This window comes from Aphelocoma coerulescens, chromosome 8 (assembly GCF_041296385.1).
Source record: "Aphelocoma coerulescens isolate FSJ_1873_10779 chromosome 8, UR_Acoe_1.0, whole genome shotgun sequence".
NCBI classification, from domain to species: Eukaryota; Metazoa; Chordata; class Aves; order Passeriformes; family Corvidae; genus Aphelocoma; species Aphelocoma coerulescens.
In genome coordinates this window covers 16,093,226-16,119,439 of record NC_091022.1, presented here as the reverse complement: position 1 = coordinate 16,119,439, position 26,214 = coordinate 16,093,226, and the positions used below count along the sequence as shown (strand labels likewise).

General features: G+C 36.5%; 1 protein-coding gene across 2 annotated transcripts in view; it reads left to right on the top strand.

Annotated features, from left to right (window-relative positions):
* FNBP1L (formin binding protein 1 like) overlaps positions 1-26,210 on the top strand; it is a 58,260-nt gene extending 32,050 nt beyond the window's left edge. Inside the window, exons 3-15 of one of the 2 annotated variants that reach the window (XM_069022737.1) lie at positions 3,965-4,018; positions 5,504-5,651; positions 6,057-6,119; positions 7,405-7,509; positions 8,726-8,854; positions 10,856-11,002; positions 11,737-11,940; positions 19,907-20,016; positions 20,688-20,820; positions 21,271-21,365; positions 21,843-21,991; positions 22,370-22,528; positions 23,582-26,210. In XM_069022737.1, the coding sequence (XP_068878838.1) occupies positions 3,965-4,018; positions 5,504-5,651; positions 6,057-6,119; positions 7,405-7,509; positions 8,726-8,854; positions 10,856-11,002; positions 11,737-11,940; positions 19,907-20,016; positions 20,688-20,820; positions 21,271-21,365; positions 21,843-21,991; positions 22,370-22,528; positions 23,582-23,589 (1,504 nt within the window). In that variant the 3' untranslated portion in view covers positions 23,590-26,210. Of the gene's footprint in view, positions 1-3,964; positions 4,019-5,503; positions 5,652-6,056; positions 6,120-7,404; positions 7,510-8,725; positions 8,855-10,855; positions 11,003-11,736; positions 11,941-19,906; positions 20,017-20,687; positions 20,821-21,270; positions 21,366-21,842; positions 21,992-22,369 lie in introns of both variants that reach the window. The other variant, XM_069022738.1, reaches the window with a different exon arrangement.
* Positions 26,211-26,214: the final 4 nt, after the last annotated feature.

The following is a 26,214-nucleotide window of genomic DNA, read 5'->3' as shown; positions in this document are numbered from 1 at the left end:
CTTGCTATTCTTCTTTGATACTGAAAAAATTACAAGAAAAATTGAAGAATCCTCAATTGTCTGTGGAGGAAAAAAACACCCTAGCTTGTCTTGTCTTTTGCCTGCAACATAATGTGTTCTGGAACAAAAAAAGGAAGTTTAAATTGGTTTTGTTTGAGGTAACTTAAAGGAAAATCTAAAGTTTTGTGTAGCATAGGTCTCAACTAATGTATTGTGTTACCTGAAGGTTTGCAAAGGTTATTACAGGCTGCTACTGGGTTACAGGGATACGAATCAGGACAAAGATATTGCAGGGTACATTGTACATTAACACATTCAATTTTAATGATATGACTGTTGAATTTGTTTATATTTTGTAAGTGGAAAAAATTAGAGTTCATGTGTGCCAAACTACTGGGCTCTTGACTGACTTTTTAAATTGAATTCTCAGATGCTGCTGATGATCAGAATTGTTTCTTAAAAGGGGCAAAATGAAGGTCTGTTTGGTTTACTTCCACATCATTACACACAGAATAATTCTGCAGGTTCACTCCCTTTTTGTCCTGTCTGAAGCATGATGACACTTGAGCAGACAGAGGAGTTCCACTTCCTGTGATGTTAGGCAGTAATACAAGTTATACCTGCAGCTGGAAGTGAAACTGCCAGGCAGAATAAAACTTCTGAATATGATCAACTTCTCTATTGTTGGTTTAAAGCAAATAGCTATGATTGTTCTTGAGCTGTTTGTTGCTCATTAAAATTTTGCATTGTGATCTCTGGAGATGTCTGGCTACTCTGGTCAAATCTATTTTTCATGTTCCTTCTGCATACTGTTGTGTATAAGTGGTATTTTTATAAATACAGTATTAATATATGCATATGTCTAGTCAAACTGAGACACAGTTTCCACATTTTTAGATGCATAATCTTGGAAACATTTTTGAAAATGGGTGTAAGCTCAAATGTAAAGTTGGGAACACATATTATCACCACGTGATTTCTCAAAACTCTCTTTCTTTGATTGGAGCTGAGATTTTACACTGCTCATTACTATTCAAATACAGTTGTGGCAGGTTTTTTTTATAGTCATGTTTCCATAATCTTAAACATGTGATTTCTTAATGGTTCGAAGGATATTCAGCTTTGTAAACTTGAAGGCCAGGTTACAATTTTTTAAGATTGATTGCTCCAGTTAAAACTTTTTCAGATGAGATGTTACTAAATGCAGTTAATTGTTACTGTTTTCCCCCAGTCCATAATACTGATATGCAGTCACTGAAGACATCAGAATTGTATTGAAACTATTACTTTACATGTAAATAGGTGTCTCAAACCAAGACAATAGGAAATGCTTTTAAGTACTTACTGCAGATTTAGCTACTTAGGAAAACAAAAAAAGTTTGTTACCAGGCTCATTTATAATATGATATAGAGGCTGTAGTGGTTTAGTATAAGCAGATACCAGAGTACCTGAGCTGCTACCTTAATAGGAATTGTACCATGTTGATGCTGCTGCTTCTGTTCTTTATGTGCTATATTAATTGACTGAAGAAAACTTAGTTTTGAGTTGATAAATACAGTTCTTTACATGTCTGTAAAATTTTGTGTAGATGTTGTATGTACATGACTATAAGTAATTTTTATCAACTGGAGTGCTTTTTGAAACGTCTGCTTAGGTGACTGAGGTGGTACTTCTCTTAAAAATCAGGTTTCTGTCTCACTGGTATTGACCTGAGACCAATTTATACCAAGAAGTGAGGTTAATAAAATGATGGGAGCAGCACAATTGGATGTGGTTAATCCTGTATAAAATCTGCTTCCAAATGGCTGGCTGTAAGACAGAGTGTGATAGAAGTCATCAAAATTTTACTTCCAAAGAGGATTAAAGTGTCATCAGCTGCACTTTTCTTAGGAAGCAAAGAAATTAATCTTGTAGATTTGTTTCTGTTCTGATGGTCAGCAATTACTTGTACAGTTTTCTTATAAACTAGTCCAGATCCATATCTGGATTCTGATAATTAGGCATGGATTTGGATTGAAATGTCAGAGAATGTTATGCCCCCTTAAAAGTGTCAACTTTGAAATAATGCTTCACTCTTCAAATCTATGCTCATACTGGCTGCTTGTTAACCTGTGCTTTTTCAAAGATTTAAATTTAATATCTCTGTTTTGATTAGGTATTGGTATTCACTTATTGGAAAAGCCGTCTATGCTTAATTGTTCACATGAACACTGTCTTTTTCTTTGATCTTTAAAACCTGCATTTGCTTGTCATTTCATATTTTTTGCCTTTGATGACTGTACCTTGTGTTGTTAAATCCTGATCACAGGGTCTCAAGCCTGTATGTTCCTTTGATCCAAAGGTAGATAGGATTGACAAATGAAACTGGCTGTTACTAGGAGAAGGGATTATATAATATTTCTGTCTTGCTAGAAATAGTAAACAATTGCATTAAAGATGAAACCAGAACAGAAATCAGCATGCTAGTAAATAATCTGAATTTATGATCCTTCTGCGATTTTGAACTGTATGGCTTTAGTAAGTCATTTCTTTTCTCATTTTTAACAACTCTGAAAAATCTTCCCTTGAAAAGGCTCGTGCATGGTTGCTTAGCTACAGCATTGTATGTGTGTTATGCATTTCACCTTCTGAATAATAATAAGATGAATTTTAGGAATTTCCTATTCATTAATAAGCAGTGAGGAGCAAAGCAGAAATGTAAGGGAAAATGGAACACAGGGAAGTTACTTAGTGAATATTACTAATTTTTTTCTATTGTGTTTATGCATTTTCCTATCAAAATGTCTGCATTTAATCCATACCAAGTAGAATGTTACAACAGACAGTGGGTTCTGGGGATAGCGAGAAGAGATTCTTGCTGGACCTTCAGTAAGGAGGTTACTATGAAATGTGTAGATAGTTTTTTGAAAGTCAGTGTTTATTCAGTTTCTTAGTACATATTGATACAAAAAGGACCTGACTTTCTTATCATGGTTGCATTTTTTTGGTTGTAGTCTCAGAGGGTATGGAAACAGACAAAAGATCCAAGCTTACTATTTCCACACCAACTTGCTGCTCATATTTTGGTGTATACTTTGTGATTGGACATAATCTCACTATGTGGGCTCTTGTACCATAGAGATGACTTCCAGATAAATAGATTTGAGAAACTGTACAAGGTTATTTTAAATGAAAGCAGAATTAGCACCCTTGTTTTAATGGTAAGGTAGTTCACAATTTTAACACCTGACGTTACAGAGAGGCAGTGGGATGAAATATACAACATGGATGCCAGGTTTTTTTCCTCCTAGAATCTTCTCTTAACTTCTCCATTCCTTTTTTTCCTGCATTCTATGATAAGCAGATTATTTCATATCGATGTTCTCAGAAATTGGGCTGTGATACTCTGTTAAGTGCTGCTCCTGTGGATTATCTTCTAGAGATTTGCTTAGTTTCTAAAACTTTGATATGTGGTAGGACAAACTGTAAAATTTTTTTCTGAAAAGAGATGTTGCCTCTCTTGTTCTGGACGTGTCCTTATTGAAGATTTGGAAATACTGTGGTTAAAATTTTTGACCTGAATCCGCACTCAAAGCTTAATTCAGGCATGGAGTTTTGTGCTCATGGCACAGCACAGTGTGCACTGTCTGTGTGTTACACAGTGATCATACATTGGCCTTGTCCTTGTCTGCTGCTGCCTTCTGCATGCGTGAAAACAATGTTAAATAAAGAACTCTTCATTTTATATCTAGTCACTGCAATAGAAGTTTTAAAATAGTTACAAATTGTTCTAGGTCAAAGTGACTTAAAACTTTGATAATACCATAGATTCCTGCCTTGTGTTATCTACAGGACCCTTATAAGTTGACAGAGGGAATAGATTTGTAGAACATTAAACAGAAATAATTTGTTCATGCAGTTGTCTGTGTGTGTCTTCTCAAAAGAGACTCTAAAATAGTATCTTTTTTTATTCTTCCTTAATAGAAATCTGGTTAAGAAGTACTGTCCTAAACGTTCACCAAAAGATGAGGAACCCAGGTAAAAATGTCCATTTCAAGTTCTATGTGAAAAAAGTGAGAACTAACAGTATATGCTACCCTTTTATGGATTTTTTCTTTTTGAAGATAAAGTATTTAATTGGTGATGACAATGAAAAGAACTGTGCTTGGCTTCTAATAGTTCTGCTGTAATTCTTAAGCATAAAACCTTTATCTACTCCTGTTGGTATTTTAATGTAGTAAACATGGCACGTTGTATTTGCTCCCTTCCAAATTAATCTTTAGGTAACTGAAATTTTGAAAGCAGAAGTTTAGCTTGCTATGTACAGTCTGGTATTGTTTGTTAAAGAAAAGCAAGTGTGTGTCCTTAGGCTTTGGTTTTCTGCCTAGTTTTTCTGTACATTTTTATGATAATACAAATGTAGCTGTGCATCTCTATATTGAGACCGAGTGTACACAAAATTGTCATGTTTTGGGTAAGAGGAGCTCTTAAAATGCTGACTTGCTTTGACTCTGGAGACAGAATAAGTGAATGTCTAATGGTGGAGGAACAATTTGTGCTAAACAACTTTATTTATCAGAAATGTGCTTGTTTTGCTGTCCGTGTCCATAGCCATTTAAAAAATTTATTTGAAAAAGCACAATACTTGTTTTTCTTTAGGGACAAGTCTTAGGAAATTAAAAAAGTGGACAAGTTCTAGGTTGCAGCCAGAGCATATGCTGTGCAGAGTGCCTAAGAATTCACAGTAGGATTTCTTCTAACTCTTTTAACTATGTAAAAATCCTGGACCTCAGGGAATAGGCTTTCCAGTGCTAGAGTGGCATTTGAAATTCCCAAAAGCCAAGCCCATGGAAATGGCAGTATTCCATAGTTAAAAGAGAGAAAGATGTATATTTTAATGTGGTGCCTGTTTTTTTTTCCCTTTCTTCCCTTCCACACACACTTTCTACCCTTTGCCCCTCCTCTTCCCCCCTTTTTAGTGCCAGCCATAGTGGCACCTTACTTCCAGCCAAGAGGTGGGCAGGCAAACAGGCAGCTGTCTCCAGAGCTGATAGCAAACTTGTTGTGTAGAACATCCATCGGGATGCATAGGAGTGGGATGATTGGCATGTTCCACCCTCAAGACTACCAAGCACATCATCTCTGCAGCAAGCTCAGCCTCCGAGCCTAGGGACGTATGTATCCGTTCCCAAGCTCAGGCCTCTCACTGGGCAGCTTAGGAGATACCACTATACCACAGGGCTTGCCAGGTAGTATTTTTCTTCTTTCTTTTCCATCCACAAACCCCATATTCTTATAAAATGTATTTGAAGAGACCTTGCAACATGTAGTACGTGCTAGGCTTAACATAGGCTTTCCCAGCTTGTGTTTCTACTCTAACTCAGTTAGCATTAAGATAAGGTTTATCGTAAAATGTCTGTGATTTTATCATCTAATCAGGAGTACAGACTATACTGAGAGAAGTGTATTTAAAAAAGCTGTTTAACTTTCTGTGTATGTTTGTGTGTGTGTGCTTTCTGTCAGGTTTACGTCGTGTATTGCCTTTTTTAACATCCTCAATGAGTTGAATGACTATGCAGGACAACGAGAAGTAGTCGCAGAAGAGATGGGGCACAGAGTGTATGGAGAATTGATGAGATATTCTCATGATCTAAAAACTGAGAGAAAAATGGTAATTTTTATATTTTTAAATTGGAAAATAGGATATCAAAATGTGTGTCTTTTAATGAACTGATGTATTTGTTTACTCATTTTGATGAACATGGCAATACATAGGTTTTGTAATACATTTATAACACACATTTATTCTATAATATATAATATTATATACTATAATACAGTTATTAAACCTAAAAATTAGTATCTTAGGAAGAGAGTGCTTACTAGTAAACTTTTTTTTGCCAGTGTACCACAGTATCTACGATACTGATCTTACGTGTTTAGTAATGTCTTCCAAAGAGTACAGGTAGCTTGTGGAAGATACTGCATATCACAGGCTGTCAACTAGAGCAGGGACTAATTAATAGTAATAATACTAAAAATACGGGCAAATTTAACTTATTTGTGGTGTTTTTAGCATCTTCAGGAAGGGCGAAAGGCTCAGCAGTATCTGGACATGTGCTGGAAACAGATGGATAATGTGAGTTTGTGTGTGGATTTTATTCCTGCTGAACTTCAATAAGATATACAGTCTGTATATGGAACTGTTTTCATCTGTCTTGCTTAGATTTAATATTTAGCTATATTACTTAATGTCCAAGTAACTTAGTAACATCCAAAATACAGTTCAGTGTATTTATAGTTCCCTGGTTAAAAAAAAAAATCTCCTGTAAACAGCTTCTGTGTGTATGTTTGAGTGAAGCCTTGGCTTTTATCCAGCATAAAGGAATCTGGTTTTAACATGGGTACAGACTTTGGTGGCTTCTCCTTGGGCTACTAAAAATGACAGTTTATTTATATCAAGATGAAATCTTAAGTCACTGAATTTGTCTTGAGCTTGAGGGCTTGTTACATGAGATATATTCAAGAATACCACTATAGACTATAGTACTTTCAGGAGGTAGAATTACTATTTAACAGAGAAATGCAGGAAGATATAATCTCTAGGACAGATTATAAGCTTCTTTTTCTTGAAAGAAAATCTTTTAAAGATAGGAAAATATTCAACCAAGTCTGTTCAAGATGAATTCTGATGTTCTGGTTTTCTGTCTTAAAAATTCATTATATCTTTCATTCAGATTATTGTGAAGCAATACTGGAGAGGTGATTTTCTATTTTGTTGTTGTTGTCCCAGATGGGTAGGATCTTGCTTCACTGTTATGTCAAAGCGTTTAATTCATCATCAGAGGATCAGAAGAGAAGCAGATGTGGTAGTTTTAGATGTTATCACTCTTCACCAAGATAATCTTGAATTCCCAGAGTTAACCTCAAACAAACAGTTTTGTTGTGTGCCTTGTATTTACCTGAGTGCAAAGTCAGTCTTTTAAATGCATTTAGATGCCTTTAAGGGACACACTAACCTCAGCTGCCTGACTTTGCTGTGAAACAGGAGCTCAGAGTCTCAGTTGCACTTTCTCTCTAGAGATGTTAACTTCTGGAGCTGCAAAAATTTTTCCTACAGCAGTTCTCTTGGCAATAGCTGCATATATGGAACATCAGGTATATAGAATACTGTTGTCTGTGCTACCTACAGCTGTGCCACTTGACATGAATACTGATGATAATTGTAGTGTAGATACATCCTTCAGACTGCCTTCAAAATAATTTGGTTGACCTACTTTCTGTGCTAACAATGTGCTCATTTAAAGGTACTTAGTGAATTTAAGATTCCTAAACGGAAGCTTTGATATTTAGAATTCAGAGTTAACATACATAACCAAATGGAAATAGTGGCTGTTGAAGCAGTAAGTTTGTGCCTTTTGTAGAGCAAAAAGAAATTTGAGAGAGAATGCAGAGAGGCAGAGAAGGCACAGCAAAGCTATGAACGACTGGACAATGACACTAATGCGACAAAGGCTGATGTTGAGAAGGTAAGGGCAGTGGCTTTTCTTTTCTTTATTGTCGATGATATTTCATTTCCATGTAAATCATCAGTACTGAAACAATATTCATTGAATGTATAAAATATGCTTACTTATTATGTGCAAAATCAAAGTTACAGTGTCATGGAAGACAGCACAGGAAAGGAGTATGCTTCAGAATCAGAATGGTTTGGGTGGGAAGGGACCTTGAAGATTCCCTGGCCATGGGCAGGGACAGCTTCCACTGGACCAGGTTGCTCAAACCCCATCCAGCCTGGCCTTGAACACTGGCAGGGATGGGGCATCCACAGCTACTCTGCTCCAATGCCTCAGCACCCTCAAAGTGAACAGTTTTTTCCTAATGTCTAATTTAAACTTGCTGGCTGTGAGTTTAAAGTTATTCCCCCTTGTCCTGTCACTACATGCCCTTGTAAAAAGTCCCTCTCCAGCTTTCTTGTAGACACCTTTTAGGTACTGGAAGGGGCTTTAAGGTGTCTCCAAAGCCTCTGCTTCTCCAGGCTGAAAATCTCCTAACTCTCTCATCCTGTCTTCATAGGAGAGAAGCTCCAGCTCTCTCATGATCTTTATGTCCTCATCTGAACTCTTCCCAGCAGGTCCATTTCCATCTTGTGCTGAGGGTGCTCCAGGTGGGGTCTTAGGAGTGCTGAGCAGAGGGGCAGAGGCAGCTCCCTTGACCCGCTGGCCACACTGCTTTTGATGGAGCCCAGGATAGGGTTGGCTTTCTGGGCTGTGAGTGTACATTGCAAGCACCCCCAGGTCCTTCCCCTCAGGGCTGCTCTCAACCCATTCTCTCTGCCTGTGTTAGTGCTTGGGATTGCCCCAACTCACACGCAGGACTTCACGCTTGGCCTTGTTGAAGTTCATGGCAGTCCCTCTGGTTGGCTGTGCTGTCTTCCTTAAACAGGCAGCTGTCTAGTATTTGGGATCTTGTGGTTTATGTGTTCAGTCACTTCTTTGGGTTTTAGGATATGCATTTAAGCAGCCTGGCTAAGGGAACTACAATGGTCATTTATTTCTTTGTATAAAACAGATGAGGTTTTGGAGTGTCAGTGTATGTGAAATCTCACATTATTTGTATTTCAGTTATAAGGATGTCAGTTTTGATGACTTGTGACCAGTGTTCTTGTATAGTTGATAACATAAAATAATGCTGTGTGTCATTGAAAAGCACCACACCTTTAACCTGATAACACTTTCCTACCAGGCTAAGCAACAGTTAAACCTGCGCACACATATGGCTGATGAAAACAAAAATGAGTATGCTGCACAACTACAGAATTTTAATGGAGAACAGCACAAACACTACTACATTGTCATTCCTCAGATTTACAAGGTAAAATAATTAACAGATAAAGTATGTCTGATCCTTTTCTAAAGGAGAAGTAGACTTTAAAATTAAAAACTTTGAAAAATTAATTTTTTTGGATTTTAGTTAATCATTTTATCAAGAAATTACCATAATCTTGAGACAACTTGTGTTTTTTTCATGAGACTGCTTACCATACTAATGCTCAGATTCCTAATGAAAATGCTTAGTTGCATTTTCTTTAAGTTTTTATACTTTATAGACTCTTTGTTTAAATATTTCTGAAAGGATCTGGCAGAATAAACATTTGAGACATGTGGGTGACAGCAAACAATAATTCTGTTAAGGGTTGATCACTGGTTCTCAGGATACTTCTGTGTGTGTGTGTATGCTCTGCCTCTGGCAGAGGTGAAGGAAAGAAGGGAGCTAATGGTGAATGTGGTTTAATCAATCTCATGCATGGCTAGCAGAAGATCCAGCACCCTTTCCAGCCCCCAGTTAGTCATCAGTGTTACCAGCAATCCACAGATCTTTCTAAACAATTAAAAAAGTTAAAGATCAATACTTTGCATCTAAAGTGGGGATTTCTTAAGATGCTTTATGTAACTATTAAGATTTTTTTAGCATTCTTTCAAAAACACAGGGACTTTGCAAAACTAGAAAACCAGTTTAAAGTAGTTGGGGGTGTCAGGTGAGGAGAGTTCAAAAGTGTGTTGGCATGTACCTTCAGCCATTTGGGAAATAGGAGTGGGAACTGATACTGAGACAGGGAGTGAGGAAATGGAAGGTGAAACACTGGCTTTATTTGAAGGTATACCAACTTAAGTATGCTTGATATTTTCCAGAAGCACAGGTCAGTTCATATTTTTTTTAAAAAATCCTTACTAGAAGGTCTAGGATTCACAGAAGATTGCCTTGGCTTATTAAAGAATTTTCTAATATTTTAACACACTGATCCAAGAACTGGAGTCAGCTCCCAGGACAAACAGACTGATCATCTTTGTAGCTTGGACCAGACTTTTGCTTTACTGCTTTATTTCTCTAGGGTTAAAATCCATTATCATTGTAAGATATTACTCACATTTTTTGAACTCTACAGCAAGAGCAGAAAGGCCTAGTCCTGCTTTCTCTTGGGACTACACTTTTATTACTTCATTGCAAGTATTTGGTAACGTTCTATGGGAAAACCTTGGAGAGGGGTTTAGCATGTCTAGGTGGTTTTGTTTTGGAGAGATGAAATTGAATACTGTTTGAGACATCTGCCTTAGTGTAGATACAGGAAAGATCCAACTTCTTATCCAGTTTTTGACAACGTCTTGGTGTATATGTTACTGATTTTTGGTTTTGTGGTTTTTTTCTGCATTCAGGTGAAAGGTCCAGAGCTATTATCTTAATAATATTTCTCTTTAATTTATTCTTTTTTGTTCTGTTCCAGTAAACTGTTATTGCAAATCCTACGTAATGGTGTTCTCTTTATTTTCTTGCACACTTCTAAAGGAAATGGTTTGTATTTCAAATCAGTGTCTAAACTGCTGATAATTTTATTTTTTCTTATTTTTCCTATTTTTTTAATCATTGGTATTTCTTGGAAGGTATAAAAATAAAAGCAAGATGGAGATGTTTATGACTAGAGAGGAATTACTTGGAACTAGAAGGAGAGTGAGGAGATGTAGAAATCAGTAAAATTTATTCACTGTGGTTTTCATTTTTGCATGAAACAAAGACTTTAAACACTTGCCTGTAAACACTGTACTTGTGCTTTATAAAAGAAGGGAAAGAAAGTCCAGTCCTTTACATAATTTTTAGAAACCAAAGAGCATAAACTCTTCAGAACTATTGTTCTGGGCATCTTAAGTCTATGTCTGAAAGGATTTTTAAGTTCTGTTTTGTTAAGCAAATAAAAATACTGGGAAGGCACAGAAATTCTGTCCCTCACCATGGTGACCATGGTAACTGCATATTGTCAGGATCAAGGAGGGAAAAAACCTGTAAATGAAAGCTTTATTTTATCTTTCTTTGCACTTGCAGCAACTTCAAGAAATGGATGAAAGAAGGACTATCAAACTTAGTGAATGTTACAAAGGCTTTGCTGACTCTGAGCGCAAGGTTATTCCAATTATTTCAAAATGCTTAGAAGGGATGATCCTTGCAGCAAAATCAGTTGATGAACATAGAGTAAGTAGAACTGAGTAACTTTTTAAATGTATGTGAGCAATTTGACTGATACAGAAGCTGTGGAGAGGGGAAAGACAGCCTTACCCTGTACATTGATCTTTCTGTTGTCAAATACTTGCTTGGAAAGTGTTGTTACTTCGATTTCAGCAGAAGTGATCACGTCTGCACTCTTCCTGCTTTATTGATTTTGTGGGATCTGAATGTCTTTGACACGTTCTCGGTGTGATTTTGGACACATTATTTTGGTTATCCTGAAATATGCTGGAATACCAGTGTGGTCGGTATTTTCCCCTGTATGTGGCATTAAGACATGTAAAGGGTGTTTAGTTAACAAAGTATCATTTTGTATCCTGTTTGAGTGCAGCAGGTTCTGTCCTATTATAGCTTACTGCATCTAGTTTCTTAGTTCTGTCTTCATTTCAGTGCCAATGTTGAAAGATTAAAAGGTGGAAAGTAGTTTGGCCCTAAAGCATGTCCTGTTTTGAATTTGTGATAACCATCAGGAAGTATTTGCTGGAATATTCTGAATAGCAGAGTATGCTTTGCTATGCACTTGTGAACACTGCTGAGATAAAAGAATGTTGTTACCTTAACTTGCTCTGTCCAAAAGTGTGTGTTTTGAGCTCGCTCTTACTTTCCCATCTCTGCAATTAAATGAAAAATTTGTCTCCCTGTTTTCTCTCTCTGGTTCTTGATGGGTTTGCTTTTTAAACTCCTTAATGTTCTATGTTTAGGACTCTCAACTAGTGATAGACTGCTTCAAATCTGGTTTTGAACCTCCTGGAGATTTTCCATTTGAAGACTACAGTCAGAATATTTACAGAACTATCTCCGATGGAACCATCAGTACACCAAAGCAAGAGGGAATGAGAATTGATACAAAAACTACAGTCGGCAAGGCTAAAGGAAAGCTGTGGCTATTTGGAAAGAAACCAAAGGTAACAATTGAGAAATTACTATTTGGAAAATTAAGATTTGAACATTTAGAGTGCATGGAAGCAGCAATTTATGTATTTTAAAAAAAAAATCTTCCCCTTGCCTGCCAATGTCTTTTAAAGTATGTGTAAGGAGATCTGGAGGTTTGAGTGCGTTGAGTACTTACCATGTTAAAAATCAAGTTGTCACTGGGGAAGTTTTTCAGTTTTTCTTCTAGTGATTTGTGTCTGGGGACATTTTTAATAGTTATTTGATAAAAGTAGCTTCCCATTACTGTAATATTTCTAAGATACTGTAAAGACTTTCTGCAGTTGCATAGGAAAGGTGTTAATTGTAAATGTAAAAATATGGGGAGGGAGAATATGCTTTGGAGTTGGGCAGACTTCAGATCTGTCTGTTATGACACAAAAAGCAACCCCTAGTAGATTTTTATTATACCTGCTGCTAGTTTTCTCTGAAAACATTGAAGTTTATAATATATCATTGGTAAAACATACTGTGGGAGCTCCATAAAGGTAAATGTCCTAGAAGAAATATTACTATGAAATAGGGAAAAATACTCCTATGTTCAGGAAAAAATTGAAAGCATAGAAATTACTCCTTTGTTACCTTATGAGTTACATTTAACAATTTCTATGCAAGGTGCCTTCATGGATCAACAAAAAAGGGTGTCAATACGTGCATTAGCTATATAAATGAATAATGGAATATATACATACTTAAATTTTATGCTATATCTTTATTTAGTATTGGAGCAAATCAGTGGGCCATTTTAATGATTCCCACAAATTTCTGTGAGGTTATTTTAATGCTCCAAGGCAGCTCCTGTCATTTATTACAGGAAACTGTTCTTAGAGCTTCTTAATGGTAGGACTTATTTTCCACTTGATAGTATTGTGATAAAGTAGGTCTTTACAGAAAGGAAGGATACAGCTGATTCTTTATTCTATCCTCAGTATATTATGTAACTCCAGCTGTGTGTTAAAACTGATTGTTTACTTTTCATGCAATATAATTAATGATTCATAACAGTTTAAATGCATTAATACATGGGCATATATATTGCATTTGTCCACAGAGGTGGGTGAGATTCAGCCTATTCTGAAATTAGATCACAGTTGCCAGTTTGACCACAAGACATCTTTCTGAGAGTTTGGAGAGTATGTAAATGTACACTGGTTTCAGTCTGGACCTTGGCATGTACTGTAGTTATAGGAAATCCCTTAGTGTGATGACAGCTGAAACAAGCTGACAAGGCTTGCCCTACTCTTTCTTCTCCCCAGTTCACTCACTTTGTGTGTAGCATTCAGGGAGTCAGCCTCACTGTTTTCTGTGTGGAGTCTCAGGTATACATATGCGTGTACATACATGCATCCCTTCCTTAAGGACCTGGATGAAATGAAAGATTTTGTCCCTGTTTTTTACCTGGTTTTGGGGAGGATGGAGGAGTGTTCTACAAAACAGCAGCTGGGAGCAAAATACTTACTGAAAGATACATATTTAATTCCAAATACTATCCACAGGCTTTAAAATATATTCTTAAATTACCTATTATAAAATTAGCTGGTTTACTACAGCTGGGGTATTCATGGTGGCCTTTGGGCCCTCATTTAGCTAAAACTATGGCTGGTCTTGACTTTCAGGTATTCCTTTGCCTATTTTTAATGTTGTCAAAAACATAAAAACCTTTTGTAAAGGGAATTAGTTGTGCAGCAGTGGAAACAGTAGGGGAACACTGAACTGGGAAAGAACAGCAGAGATATGAGAGACAAAAAATGAGAGAAGCAATTTGAAACAAGGGGTGAAGTTCTTGTAATGATATTAAGAATGCCATGCGGGCTTTGTGTCAGTCCAGCTTTACTACAGAGATTCAAAATACTTTTTCAGTCATTCTCCATAGGTGCACCAAATATTTCTGGTTTGGCTAACCTGGTAGGGTACCTCAGTACTGGGGGAAAGGGGAAGTAGTGAGCAGGAATGCTTGAGCTTCCAGAATGACTGTAACTAAATTGGCAATACCAGAGCTCTGTTTTAAGAAAAGAGGCAGGGAACTTCGGGATCTTGTTAGCATCTTGTGGCAATGTTGAGTCTAAAGCTTTTTTGAATATTCCTTCATTCTCTGCAGCAACCTGTAATTGAAGATTAGTTCATGACAGAAACCTTTTAAACCCAATACAGTTATAGTATGAATGTGTCTGGAACGTTACAAGCTGTTTCTGTGTTGGATGGAAATTTTATTTTGTAAGACAGAATTTTCATTTTAAAATCACTTTGAACATTTGGCTTATTTATTGCTTTCTTTATTTCCACATTAGCCACAATCCCCACCCCTAACCCCTACTAGTTTATACACATCCAGTACTCCTAATGGGTCCCAGTATCCCATATTCTCCATTGAACCAGTGCATTATTGCATGAGTGACATAAAAACAGGGAAGCCCAGAATTCCTTCTTTCAGAAGCCTCAAAAGAGGGGTAAGTTTGATAACAAGTTGAAATGCATGATGGGCTATGAGCAGTGTGCTTGTGATGTGGCTTTTCTGATGCTCTTCACCCTCATTATAAGGCTTACTTGGCTAAAAGTAACACTTCAGCTATAAGGTCACTTCTAGGGTACTTTGTTTCATACTATACAGAAGTTACCAACCAGATGAAAAATAAAATAAAATAGAAATATTCCTTATCACATTTGAAATGCTCATGCCTAAAAGAAAGGTGTTATAAAGAGGGTGTTCAGCATGTGTTTGATACCTTTCTTCATTGTGGTTCACATTCACAAATGTTTTCCTACCATCATGTAACATATTTTTGCAGTAATTTATCATTGGATATACAGCTACCACAAAAATCATCTGGCAGATCAGATGTCTTATTTGCTGACTTTGAACTGAAAATAGTAAAAGTTGATTATGAGGCACTGAACTAAAAAGGGAGAATTTAATTTCTTTTGTACATCAAATGCTATAGTTTATGGTGATTGCAGATTTTGAAATACTGAATTTTTCAAACATTAAAATTTTAATGCATTTTCTGATTAATTAGTCACTCTTGTTTGTCCTAGGTTCTTTCGGGTAAAATTATTGAAAAAATTACTACCAAATGGCACTGAGACTTCTCAATTAATTTACTAATATAGTGGCATATTCTGCAAATAGAATTTATCTGGAAGTCAGTAGAAGGGAAATACTAAGTGGTTTCCTAGCAACATTTATGGTACTAGTGATAAACGTACTGGCACTTTCCTGTTATGTCAGAAAAGTGTAGGCTGCCCAGTTTATGTATGTTTAGTGACATTTATTGATCCAAATAATAAGGTAATTGGATGCATTTGATTACATATAATTAGTAATTTTTTGGTATTTCAAGACAATATTGACTTGCTGTCTCATGTGCATCAGGAATGGTTGACTCTTGTTGACGTAATGTGGAGATCAAGGTACAAGTGTTCTATTGCAGTAAAGTTACAATTTAGAGGCACCCTTGTTGTCATTCTGAAACAGAATGAGTTACAGCTAAAACTTTATTTATCTTTAAGTCATGTTGTGGCACCTAATTTCAGGCCCCCAGATACCTTGGAAATAACCTTTCTAGCACTGCTATTTTTCAGAAGATTCTTGTAGTTCTCTAAGTCTATATGGAGGACAGCTTCTCTCCTGTCTGAGTCACTGTGTCATAATTTGGTCTGGTCATGAAGGTAATGTTTCTTCTTTAGCAAGCACTCAGTGAGGAACTACCTGGATTAGGTGGTTGTTGAAATGGCACAGGCCTTGATTACACCTCGATTTTGTTGGTCACTAAATGTTTTGACTCCTGGCTTACAAATCATCACTTTGTTAGGACCATTAGTTCTAGAACCTCTTTCTGAAACAAAAGATCATCTCCTAGCAACTACAGAATGCTAATGGAAAATGAAACCATATCTTTATTTGATTTTTTAAAATATATTGTTCATGTTGTAAAATTGAATTAATTTAATACATTCTTTAAATAATTTAAATTTAATAATTCTTTAACATTAGGAAGCATCACTAATATCCTACAGACCTAGATTAACTCAAACGTGCCAAATTATTAAAGAGTTAATCTCTGTAAAATCTTCAAGATGAACATTTAATTTTTTATATTTTGAATTTCCTTGCAAGCATTTTAACAGACACCACATTATTGCATATTTTTAAAGTCTTTCCAACTTAAATGTATACTGGACTACTGATGGATTTTTTTTTTTAAATCTCATTGATCAGTCTTACTTTTATAATATACCTTGGTTAAATGCTTAATAGTTGCTAGTATGTGAAGCTGTTTCCCGTGTGTTTTGTCCCTGAAAAATGATGTCCAAGTGGTACTGACATGCAGAACTACTGAACCACAGAATCATAGAAAGGTTTGGTTTGGAAGGGACCTCAAAGATCATCTTGTTCCAACCCCGTGCCATGGGAAGAGCCCTGTCCAGCCTGGCCTTGAACCTGCCAGGGATGGGGCATCCACAGCTGCTCTGGGCAACCTGTTCCAGTGCCTCACCACCCTCTGAATATAGAATTTCTTCCTAACATCTAATCTAAATCTTATCTTCTTTTAGTTTAAAAATGTTTCCCTTTGTCCTATCACTATCTGCCCATGTAAAATGGTATTTAATTTGCTCCTGCTCCTCCCAGGCTTTATCCATGAGTTGGCATGTATCAGGCAGTGAAGCATACTGGTCATTTTGTTTAACATGCCCTGTACAAGATTTCACTCAAGGCACTGGAGATCACAAAACCAGTCTCCCTCCACTCTGTGCTTCATGCAGTACATTTTCCTATCATGATGTAGAGCAAGAGCAGCAAACAGCAGCTGTAGAGTAGGTTATTGAAAGAAGGTGTAAGCAAGTGTAACTGGCTGTATTAGTGGTGCTGTTACGTGCTGCTGCTTCTCCTTTGAAATCTTAACAATTGCAGACAGTGCCTATGAGAGGTCTGTGTTTGATGCCACTTGGTATATAAAGTAGCTGCATTGTCAGCAGTGATCTGTAAACCTTAACAGTGTTTTCTTAGAAGACTCTTTCTGAAGGGAACAGGATGTCATGTGTTTATATCATCATGCATCTCTGGACTTTGAGCTTCCTACCAAAGTATCATTTGTGAAGGTGCTTTACTTCCATCATTGCAAGAAATTCTAGTTTTGTGTGTGTGCCCCAAGCAACAGCCTTAACAATTGCTCAGGATCAAAAGTGAAGTTGAGATATCTGTCTTCTAAGGTGCTTGGTGTTCCTCTGGAAAGGGTTGTCCAAGTCATTGAAGGAATGGTAGATCTTCAAAATGCTGTCAGTGTTAAACCCAAGATTCAACTCCTGGTACCCATGTTTCATTTGCTTCTTCTAAGGATAAAGTCTTTACTCTTTAAAGTCTTCATTTTTAGCTGGACAAAAACAATTTTAGGTAGCAACAATGACCAATGCTGTTTTCAGAAAGTAAAACTACTTACTTCTAGAATTGAAAAATATCTTTATTTATTCTAGGTCTACTGTGATAATAAAGTAAATACATTTTAAAAATTACATTTGCAAGAGTGATCATAGTGGATTTTGAGCTATGATTAACAAATTATTTGTATATGACTGATCAGTCCATCATCATCAAATTCTGCTATTTTGTGCAATGTTGGCTGTGTGTGTGTTTCTTTTCCTACAATAGAAGGCTCTTTAGCCCTTTATTCAGAACACTAAAATTCAAAAGTAGTTTAATGAAGTTGTGTATTAGAATTTTGTAAGTTAAAGTACCCATTATCACCTAGTATTTTTTAAATCAGTAATTCTTAAAGCAATTCTTTTATTGTGCTTATAGTTAAAAGGTTTTTTTTTTAATAAATGAAAAAGTCAATCCTTAAGTAATAGTTTAAAAATACATTTTTAGGCATTAGTCATTTTTGTAACTGGTCATTGCATGTAAATAATTTCCCGTTTCTTTTTGTTTTCAAATGAACTGTGCAGTGGTCGGTGAAGATGGTAAGCCCGTGTGCTGATCTGTCTGCTGTACTTCTGCTAAGATAGCATGAAAGTAATCTTTTGAAAGTGTTTCCATATCATAACTGCTTTAAGTCAGGTGCTGAAATACATCTTCAGATTTTCCACTCATATGCACAGTCTTCTTAATCATCCATGCTTAATGTAAGGCAATTAGACTTATGATCTGGCTGCAACTAAATCTGCAATTTTGGCATTTTAGAGTTGACCAGTATTCACAAGTTGGTCATGATGGAAATATTTGGTGATTTTTCTTTGTCAGGAAAATTGGCATAAAATATGTATATGAAAAGATTATAAAATTTGTGTAAAGAAGAAATATTGAATACTGCGCTCCTTTGAATTGGAAGAAAAATTTGCAGGGGAGAACCTTTATGCTTAGAAATATAGGAAGCTGTTACATTAAATAAAACCACACCTTAATCAATATTGTTTTGCAGAGTAAATCAGTAAAAATTCACAAAAAGACCTCTGTTCTTCTGATTCATCTTAGAGGATACTCTGGTTTAAACTGTAAGGAAGAATGATAGAGAGGATGTGATTGTATTTTTGCTTCTTTGTAGTGTATTACACTTAACAGTTGTTTTCTTGGATGACTCCTTCTGAAGGGAACAGGAAGTTTATTAATGTCATTTTGCATTTCTGGACTTGGAGACTATACACAGTGTGTATTCTTCCTCCAGAAAGAAACACTTGTTTTATTTTGGAAACATCATATCTTAATTTTCCTTCTTTTAGGATATCTTGTATTCTCTTCTTAAAAAGCAGTGAGAGTGATTTTACAAGTGCAAAAGAAGTTGAGGGGGGTAAGAACTTTGGGGGGATATTGGAAACTTGGCACCTGAGCTTAAGGCTTGTGTCAAAATCTCAACAGTCAAGTTTCTCTAAACTTTCTTCTTGACAAAAGAAATGCTGGCCAGTTTGGTTTGCCACCATAGAGGGTTACTGTAATGGCAAGTGGGTTTCTTGTGTTAAAACCAACTTCCTTAGGCAACTGGGAACACAAAAAAACCCCAACCTTTTGTGATTAAGACATGTACCATATTTCCTTGTTAACACTGTCAGTGTCTGTCACCCTGAGAGGAAGAGTTTTCACAGCAAAGTTGCAAGATGCATTAAAATCTCTTCCCATGCATTTTATACCCAGGCCCTTCTATCCTGCTTATTATAATCTTGGCACAAGTTTGCAGGTTTGGGTTCATAACAATAGGTGGTCTTAAATTGGCTGGATTGGAATTTTTTTAAAGGTTTGGGAAATAAAAGGTTTTTTTCCCTCCCTGAAGTTCTTTGGTTGTTGGGGTGGGTTTTTTTTGTAAGCAAGGTGACTTGGAATATTTGAGCAAGTTTTGAGTCAGATAAACAAATTTAAGTAAAAATTTTTCTATTACAAAGGCTTTTTCTATGCTCTGTGAACTAGTTTTACTTGAGGTAAAATCCATTAGAACTTTTTAAGTTTTAGTATGTTTTCTAGGATTGCTGAAGTTCTGGAAGAGAACTGTAGTAGTGCTTTGGAATGAAGATCCAAAATACAGTATTTTTCTTTTGATACCATCCAAACAACAGCAGAACACACTCCAGAGAAAGAAACAATTTTATACATATATATACATCTCATTATTATATACACATCTTAGATTTTTGTTCTGACTCAAATAATTGTCCTTTCTAAATCTTCTTTAAGTGCAGTGGATGTAAGAGGTACATGACTTCAGAAAAATAAAGTCTAGAAATTTTGAATTACCTCTGTGAGCCAACTGCTACAGAAGGCAGAAAGCCCTCTGACTGAATGACTACACTGGCAGCAAGAACATGCATTTATTCTGTGCGGTCTTTTGTAGAGCTGTCTGTCAAGTAGAGTTTTTAAGAAGGTCCATCCTGCTTCCAGTGAACACTGTCCATGTGTGGGTATGTCAGTTCAGCTGCCCAGACCTGTGCATGCAGCTTATTTCATAGTATTTCTGCTTGCAGGGCCCTGCACTAGAAGACTTCAGCCATCTCCCTCCAGAACAAAGACGCAAGAAACTGCAGCAGAGAATCGATGAACTTAACAGAGAACTACAGAAGGAAACAGACCAAAAGTGAGTGCTTTTTTTTTTTTTTTTTTTGGACTTCTATCATGGTTTTCTCTCTGGTTCTTTTGACGTCTTCTACCTAAGCCAACAGTGCTCAAGAGCTAGGAGACAATGCACTAGGCCAGGCTATTGAAAAGCATTTTAAAATTCATAGTTTGTTGTATGTAGGTTCTGTTAGCATTGCTTCCTTTTGCTTTACTGTAATACCCATTTTGATTCTAATACTGCATAGGGAACATTGGCTCTAAAATCACACATTAAAAAAATGTGTGGGTCTGTTGAGCAAGACAGCTGCAACTTTGTGCTTTAAGAACAGAACATGAGTAATATTCAGGAAATTGTTACTTAATTATTTTTAATTTTTAAAAAAATTATGTTATTTTTTATTAATTGTTATTTAATATATTTAGGAAATATAACAAACAGTATGGGAAACAGTACTGGATAGATAAGAGTCAGCAGCTGGAGTCCTTGTGTACCTGTGGACAACACAAGAAAGGAAGGCAGAGTGCTAAGAGGACAGAGTGGGAGAAGGATTTAGGCATGGTGTGAAGACCAGTAGTTCCTCATTGCTGTGCTTAGTATCTAATCACAGTTCAGGATCTCATACACATTATTTTAGCTTTAATGAATCAATACTGGCATATTAATTATTGTTATGTTTTGTATGTTTTTAGAGATGCCCTCATCAAGATGAAGGATGTTTATGAAAAAAATCCGCAGATGGGTGATCCAAGCAGTTTGCAACCAAAATTAACTGAGACTATGAGCAACATGGACCGTCTTCGGATGGAAATACACAAGAATGAGGTTAGATTCTAAAACAGTTCCTTGGAAAATTTCAATGATTGGTACAATTGTACTTTGCCTTACAGATTTTAAATACAGCACCCAGAAAAACTACTTGATTTAAGAAAGTGCTCCTGATACAATATTTTTGTGGGGTGCTGTATTTTCAAGTATGTTCATCTAGCTAGAATAAGGATTATTAAAGGTGTAAACTGTTCAGAAGAATATATTATTATTCACTTATTCTGAAATTCACATGTAATTATAATTTTTTTCTTTTCTCAACACTAATATGGAGTGTAGGCTAAGCATAAAGGATAGGTTCATGCTTTGTGTGAAGTAATTATGAGACTTGACATCTGACTGCAGTCTCTGTGTGGTTGTGAACTGTATGCACTTAAATGCATTTGTTAAGTGTGCTGGTTAACATCAAGTTTTCTTTGACACCAATATTTGCCTTTTTTCCCCAAGGCCTGGCTCTCTGAAGTTGAAGGTAAAGTAGCAGCCAGAAGTGACAGGCGGCACAGCAGCGACATCAACCATCTTGTCACCCAGGGCCGAGAGAGGTCACTATTCTGTCTCTACTGCTTTCATTCCTGTGCTAGAGTCTGTACAGCTCTCTGATGATTAACAGCAGTGATGGGTGTTACTTATCCTCCCAAAGTGTATGTCCTTCTAAAGGAAAATCTTAACTGGTTCTGACTTCTAGAGGTCACTTCATGCCATTCTGGTAACATATAAAAATAGTCTTAATTGAAACAGCTGCTCATTAAATAGCAGTGCCTTTTAAAACTGCCTTATTCCATTGCATAAGGCTCACTAGTTTTCCATGTTCTGTGGAGACAGGTATGTCATATTTGGTTTTGTAGCAGAATTCAGTCTAAGCTTTTGCTAGATGAGTTTTTTCTGACAGTAATATAAAAACTGCTAACAGGAATTTGAGAACAATGTCCATGACCTGCCCCTTCTGTGATGCATGGATGCTCTGAGTTTTATAACTAAGGACTCCTCAGAGTCCTCATGCTCCAATCATTGCATTATAGCCCTGAAGGGAGTTACACGGATGATGCCAACCAGGAAGTTCGTGGCCCACCACAGCAACATGCTCATTCCAATGAGTTTGATGATGAGTTTGAAGATGATGATCCATTACCAGCTATAGGACATTGCAAGGCAATATATCCGTTTGATGGTAAGGTTAACAATACGCACTGAGATTCTCTGACTGTAAGGCATGGATGATTTGTTATAAAGAAGACAGGTAAAATGATTTAAAGCAAATTACCTGTTTGAGTAACTAATTGCTTAAAAGATCAGTGAAGATACTTTATCAATTACTTTAATTCATAAGCAGTACTTCTGCTGTTTTAAGATTATTAGCTGTTGAAAAATATTCAGCTTTACAAATTGGGACGAGGTGATTTTCTGTAAGTCTGTTTGGCCATATGTTCTCTTGCACAGATTTTATGTTCTTCCTGTTTATATATAATTTGGAAACTATGCCTTGGGAAAAAGATGACTTGAAATTCTGTCATAATGGTGAGACTTCTTTGCCTCTTGTTTTTCCCAGGTCATAATGAAGGCACTCTAGCAATGAAAGAAGGGGAAATTTTGTACATTATTGAGGAGGACAAAGGAGATGGGTGGACAAGAGCTCGAAGACATAATGGAGAGGAAGGCTATGTGCCAACATCATATATAGATGTAACGCTAGAGAAAAACAGCAAAGGTGCAGTAACCTATATCTAACAGTAAACTGGCAGCTCTCAGTTGTACATTCCCCAGGGAAAATAGTGGAAAAATTGTAAGTTACACAGGCTCGTGGAAAGAATGACAGTATCAGAAGTCAGCAGTGATCTCTGTTGTTTGCATGGGGAGTTAGCTATAGTTCTTTTCAGAGATGATCACATTAAATTATGCATCTTACACTGGTCTGTAATTTTGACCAATGTCTTCTGCTTTCCTGCTTTACAAAGCACTAAATCCAATTAAGCTACTGAACTGAAAAAGACCAGGATTCCTCCTTGTTCTGTGGAATACTTAGTTTTTATAGAGAACTGAAAAAATACTTAAGTTTTAAAGATCTCTTAAGATTTACTATTCCCACTTTTATGACTTAAACTATATTCTTAAAACAGAGATCTTTTTCCTCTAATAACTAACTGAACTCGGTTACTGAAAATTATTAATTTCCTTCCTTAGCAAATACTTGGCAGCTTTCACTTCTTAAATGGGAAAATGTTTTCTGATTCTGAAAGTTCAACAAAAGTACTCAGGAAAAAACATTATGATTAAGAAGGACAGAAAGTCCACTGACCTGCCTATCTCCTTCCTTTTCAGTACTTGTAATGTAGAATGTTCTGTATTGGACATGATGTCATTGCTTTAACTCTAGATACCTTGAACAAACAAAAAGAGATCACATGTAATGCTTGATGTCTTACTGAAAACTCTCTGCTCCTGATAAGGGAATGATTTTATATTCTTAATCTGTGCCTGTAAGCTAAGTCTTTGAATTGTATTGTGTTTAGTTTGAAGACAATGTCTTAAATGTGCAGTAATTCTCCTCATTGTTAAATCACTGAGGATTGGAAACTGCATTGCACAACTTGATTACTGGGAAAAAAAAAAGCTAATTTCATATTTCTAATGAGAGTTTGTGGAATTAAGTACAAGGCTAATGTATAGCCACTGAGAATGGCCTGTTAGAACTGAGCACGCTTCTCTGTCTTCTAAAGGCCTTCAGTAACTTTGTTCTTTTCTTTTTCCTCTTGGACTGCAGGTTCCTGAAGCGGGTTTCTGAGAAAATGGGCGAGATCTTGAAGGAGGTTACATGCAGCTGCTGGGGGGGTGGGGGTGGGGAAGGGAGGGGTACTAGACTGGGAGGCCCAAGGGAAAAGCTAGTTGCATGAATGCATGCAGACATACATTTAGTAGTCACTAACATCTTAGCATCTCCATATATAGGTAAGGATGTATTACAAATCTTCAATTTGTGCAGGAAAATAGAGTTCCATTACCAGAGTAAAAAGGCTACTGCTCCTAAAATTGCTTTATTTTCATTGTCCTAGGTTTTCCCAGGTGCACAAACTATATTTTAGCTTGTGCTGCGTTTTGATTTTCTTAATTACTCTTTTCCAACTCACTTTTATTGGCAGTCATTTAGAACCCTGTGTCAGTTATCAGTCTGCCTGTACCACCTCCATGCTCGCCGTTAACCTCCTCCTGCATGCCTAGGACAGTCAGGCATGTTCTCTGTAACACTTTGCCACCATTGCTTGTCTTATTTTGTAACAAATCATTTTCTTTAAATATCTTCAGCACTAGAGTTTCATCCCAGTATCCATGTATGCTGCTATAACAATACCACTGCAACCATCATTACATTCCAGATGTTTGGCATAACTGATAAGAGACCATAAGGTATCTTGTTAATTTGGGGAAATAATGCATCTCAGCTCTAGCCTACAATGCAATCAAGACAAACTCCTAGAACTGTGGTCCATCTTCAGCCCTTCGGTAACCTGTTGTGAGCACTGACAGCCTGGAGCACAACCAGAGGATTCACCACTGCAAGCTAATGACTGTTTTCAGAAGTCAACCACTTGCCATTCAAATGCTGCCTTAAACTCGAGTGCCTAAATCTGTTGTTTGCCAACACTACCACTTACAGTATCCCACAAAGGGCTTTGTGTCTCAGCTCTTTTCACAGTGCTGCAGCTGCTGAGGTAGCCACGGTAGGTGTTTTCTAGAGCTCTGCTTTACTGGATACATGGTGCATCCATGAATTTTATACATTGAAACGTGTATCTCTTCATTTGGCGTTAGTATTTTTTTAAAAGATTTTTATGGAAACTGTCTTTTAGTTTTTCACTATAAAGTTCCAATTTCAATTACTGCAGTGCTAGTCCATTCCAGGTGATGTTTCATTGTATGGACCAGTTGACATTTGAGTGATACTTCGTAATGATCTTTGTGCACTTTTACTTGTAAACAATTGAAATTTGGATATGTTTATACGTGTAAATATAGTTGTCTGCAGTGCCCCTATTGCTTATGTTGTCTTGCCTCCCATTTGTGGTTCTATTAATAAATACATCACATCTGATTGATTAGGGTGATAAGAATTAGACTAGAGATGTTGGGGGGAGGGATACTTACATCAACACAAGCTTGTCAACCCAGCCACCTGCTGTTTGGCAGTGTATTATGGAATAATAATTAAAACATCCTGTTTTTCTGGGGTCTGAAGCAATATGTGGATGCAGCAGTGCTGGATTCTTTTTCATTTCAGTGTTATTAGGAACTGTACTACCAGTAAAACTGAATTTGAGTGACTTGTGTAGAGGTTTATTCCTTTTGTTATGTATACCACTATTACACAGCTTGACCTAGTGTACTATGGGGCCTATTAAACTCTAAAGTTTAGATTTTTGGAGCTTGTATACAGGGTTATTTATATAATAATGTGACATTACTCAATACTGACAAAACTACTTAGGTAGTTTTTTGGGTTTGGGGTGTTTGGGGGGATTTATGGGATTGGGGTTGGTTTTCTCTTTTTTTTTTTTTTCATTTTTTAAACTCTAGTGCTTTTTTATTTCCGAGAAAACTCAGTGATCTTTGTGGGTCCCTTCCAACCCAGAATATTCTGTGATTCTGTAATTCTGTGAAGAGGAGGAAATGTGATCTGTGTATTTTCTGGTTAAGGACCTGTGGTCTGCCTGCAGGTCAGTAATAACACTTCCTGGTAAAAGACTAAATGTTCTTTTCACACTACTGTTTGTTTTTCTAAAACCAGGATTTGCTTCCTTTGGAGGCAGGTTGCTTTCAAGAGGGATAGTGCAACTTGTATGAGGGTTATTAAACATAGGAAAAAGCATTTGTACTTGCACAGCTTATAAATCACTTATTCTAAAGTTCTGAACGTGAGTTGTCTTAAAGAATCAGACATTTTCCAGTAATTTTTTTAATCCTTTTTTTGTGCACATGTTGATTTCCTAAATGTTAAATGCTTTGTTTAAAAATAGTGTTCTCTGTTGAGAATATTTTCATGGAATAAAAAAATCTTTTCATGCCCTAAGTAATTAGCTTCCCCATTTGTCTTCTGTTAAGATTGATAGGCAGACTTTCTTGTTCTGATGGTAGAAACCTCTGCTGTGATTGTAGATGGGAGGAACAGATTGTGGTGTCGGTTTTGTTGTCCTACTCCAATACTTTCAGTGCTCTAAGTAACATCTCACTCCAGAAATAGGCTTACTGCCAACAAGCACATGCAGCTCTGACTGTAGTTCTTAAATATTTGTACAACTTCTGAGGATAACCCTTATACACCAATTCTTTATGTGACAAAGTGGGATTTGCTGCTAAAACTCTGTATAATAAACACTGCATGCTGATTTCCTATAAAACGTG